Source organism: Arachis ipaensis, chromosome B03 (assembly GCF_000816755.2).
Source record: "Arachis ipaensis cultivar K30076 chromosome B03, Araip1.1, whole genome shotgun sequence".
Taxonomy (NCBI): domain Eukaryota; kingdom Viridiplantae; phylum Streptophyta; class Magnoliopsida; order Fabales; family Fabaceae; genus Arachis; species Arachis ipaensis.
In genome coordinates this window covers 49,056,379-49,060,087 of record NC_029787.2, presented here as the reverse complement: position 1 = coordinate 49,060,087, position 3,709 = coordinate 49,056,379, and the positions used below count along the sequence as shown (strand labels likewise).

Below are 3,709 nucleotides of genomic sequence, written 5' to 3'. Positions count from 1 at the left end.
TGCCTTCCTTCACCTAACCTCAAAATAATCTGGACCATAAATTTTGTTAATATGTGTTTTAAGAATATATTTTAAAAATATTTTATTATTATTCTCTTAAAATATATCTTTAAAGTACAAAATAACTAAATTTTTGTTAATGTTGTAAGTATGAGAAATATATGAAATTAGTTCTACATAAAAAAAAAGTAAAAAAGAGTAAGGAGTTTATAAGATGAGAGATAGATTAACTTACTATCTTAAGGTTTTGAGTTGGATGTGGTGTCTTCTTATCTTATGCTATATCACTTGATTTCTCTCCGAAATCTCTCCGGTGGTCGATAGCTCTCCACGGTTGGCCCAACAAGTGGTCTGTGTCGCGCGGTATTTGAGACCCATTAACTTACTACAGAGTGAGGAGTTTTTAAAATGAGAGACCTTTAAGTTGGATGTGATCTTCTCCCCGGTGGTCGAGAACTCTCCACGGTTGGCCCAACAATTTTTGGACCATTTTACAGATTGAATTGGTTCATTTAAAAGAAAATGAGAAGCGAACTAATTAAATTTTAATTGGTTCAAATCGGTTTGAATTTAAAATTTTTTGTGAATAGATCCGAACCATTTTGAACCGATTAAATCCGTATTGAATTGGTTTAAACCTGATTAAAAATAAAATTCATAAAAAATTGAAAAAATTAAAAAAAAATTTCTAAATACTATAAATATATAATGATAATATTAATAAAAAGAAATCACTACATCATCAATTCAAACTCCAATAACTATAGTAATTTAGAAGACTTTTAAGTAAGAAAGATAAAAATGTATATATATTATTAGATTTATTGTTTTAAATTAATATTAAACTAATAAAATAACTTGATTGGTTTTAGTTTCGCAATCCTAGTACCAATTAAAGTCAAGTTTAATTGGATCTGACCCAATTATATCTGAGTATCCATCGAGTCTACAATCAATATAATCGGGTTTGATCAATTTTAAACAAATAATTAGATAGATTCTCCGTACTCATGAATAATCCTACCTAAAATATTTGAAAAATTATCGTGGATAATTGTAATTTTGTTTTAGGATTTTTTTATTTTGGAATAAATAAAAAAGTATTTTTTTCACAGAAAAATAAATCTCACTTCATTTTTCACGATCCTTTTTTTTTTTTGCACTTGAGCCAAGTTCGTTTTTTCTTCGGCGAATCTCATCATTTTCAGAAAGTTCGTCGCCCCCTTGACAAATTTTGAGGAGGTTCGCTCAAATATATAAATTCGTCGTCTCTCTTCTGACTTTTTGCTTTTCATTTTCATTCTCTCATTTTTACTTTATTCGACTTTTTTTTATTTTTATAATTCGTCAACTCCAAATTATTTTGTTTTTCTATTCCTTTTAAAGTTAATTTGTTCTTATATTATTTTATAATTTTAACATATTTATTTAGTTAGAATGAATTTCCATGTAAAAGTAGTTGTTATAGAAATAATTATTTAGATAGATAATTAGATCATGATTATATAGTTAGTTTAGAGAGTATTATATTGTTAGTTAAAATAAATAGTGTTATATTTAACTTAAGTCATGTTGTATTAGATAATATTAAATGATTATGTAGTTATGGTAGGAAATTAATCGATGTTAGTTTATACAAAATTTTAGTTAAATTAATATTTTATTTGAATTAATTATGGTTTAGAGTTAAATTATGATATGATAGGTATTTAGATTAATTTATGTTTGATAAAAAATTATATTAGTTAATTACAAAATACTTATTAGACTACGAGAATATTCTCAATAGATGAGATTGGATTGATCATATTTAGTGACATATTTGGTTGAGTGGTATACCTTATAATTTATATCTTTATATGTTTAAAATTTGTCTTATTAGTTGTGACCTCAATTTTATATGACTCATTGAGTTTATTGTTAGGATCTTCATATCTTGTGTAGGAGAAAGAATTTACTACTGCGTTCATCCGAGAAGATCAGGACACATCTCAGACGTGCTGGATTTGAGTCTGTGGCATATATGTTAGAGTGAAACTATAATTTAACACTATTCTCTGCTTTAATCAAGAAATGACGTCCTAAGTTTCATACTTTTTATATGCTTTGTGAAAATGATGAGGTTGGTCGAAAAGAATGATCGATGAACTTGCTCCAAATAGAACCAAAAAAAAATTGAATCCCAAAAAGTAAATGAGCTTTATTTTTCTATAGAAATAAAATATTTTTTTATTTTATTCTAGACAAATTTACTTTCTTTTTNTTCCCTTTGAAGTTGAACACCCTTTTTATTACACCACCTCCATTAAAAAAGAACACCAAAGGCGCACTGGGACGTTGGGGTTGTTGTTCTTGTTGTTACTCCATCTCTCCTTCGGAAACACGCACACAACATTTTCCTCCTCATTTCTCTTCACTTCTCATTTTTATTTCGGATTTCTCTTCTCCCTGCCGTGTGTTTGTTTTCTTTTTATTTTCTGGGCGTTTCTTAACCACCATCCCTTGTGTGAGAGAGAGAGAGAAGAATTAAGTGGAGTGAGGAACAGTCTTTTCATGTGGACAGGCATTCACACACCTAACCTGATTTGCCTGCCCTCCTTTTTTGTCACTTCACTTCCCTTTTCCAGCATTACTTGATACAAGCTCAGTTAGTAGTTCTTGCTCTCTCTTGGTTTTTGAGGGGCCATTTTGCAAATAGTGTTTTGATTTGGAGTAAATGGCGATTTCGAGTGCAAAGGGATCCCCGAAGGCTCCAACGCTGCCGTTGCCGTCCCCGAAAGCGCCGCCTGGCTACCCGGATTTGTACGGGAAGCGTCGCGAGATCAGCAGACTTCATATGCTTGAAAGAGAGATAAGTTTTCTTGAGGTGCCTTTTTCTCATTCTACATACTCTACACTCTACAATTTTGTTTTCTTCTTTCATTCCATCCTGCTACTGCATAATCTGTAACATTGCTTCCTTAGTTCTTTTAATAAAAAATATCATAAAAATAGGTTATCACATGCATTTTCTTTATAAATTTAGTAAAAATATTTGTTTCTCCTCCAATTTTAACCTCCACAACAAAAATTCCCAATTTGTGAGGTATTAGATTCCAATGACGCTGTTCACTGTATTTCTTTAATTTTTATTCTTTTGTTTCTCTAATAATTTGGGAAGAGAAATTGGGAAGGAAAAGGAAATTAGTTCTGGAGTCAGTTCAGTGTGTAAATTGAACCACTAATGAGTACAATTTTCATTGGAGTTAAAAAAAACAAAAAATCAACAAAGAAAATTGGTTAGCGGTATACTTGGGAAATTGAATTTTGTAATTGCATGAAGCATGAACGAATCTGAAAGTGTTCTCTGTGAACCGTGAAGTGTAGCAGTTTTCATAAATTTATAATAATTTTACAAAAAATTGCAGTTGTCGATGTGAGGAAAGTGGCCAACCACTAGCATTTATAAATAGTTATTAGTATTTTATTAAATAATAATAAATAGTACAAACGTTTTATTTCCTCTATAGTGGAATCTTGGAACTGTTCTCTGTGAATGCTGATTGAGGCACTCACTGTCCTCTTTCTAAACTGATACAATACCAACTACTATAGCAGATAATAAGCAGAGTCTTAACACTCCAGCCACTATGCCACATAGCTGGATCTCTCTGATTTTTATTGTTTAAATTTGTTTTATATATATTTTTTATAAATAAAGGAAATTAAG

At 30.1% G+C, this 3,709-nt stretch overlaps 1 protein-coding gene across 2 annotated transcripts in view; it reads left to right on the top strand.

Annotated features, from left to right (window-relative positions):
- The window catches only part of LOC107630453 (guanine nucleotide-binding protein subunit gamma 3-like), a 4,963-nt gene continuing 3,513 nt past the window's right edge, over positions 2,260-3,709 (top strand). For both annotated transcript variants that reach the window (XM_016333583.2, XM_016333582.2), the window contains exon 1: positions 2,260-2,866. In XM_016333583.2, coding sequence (XP_016189069.1) covers positions 2,717-2,866 — 150 coding nt within the window. In that variant the 5' untranslated portion in view covers positions 2,260-2,716. The remainder of the gene's footprint in view (positions 2,867-3,709) is intronic.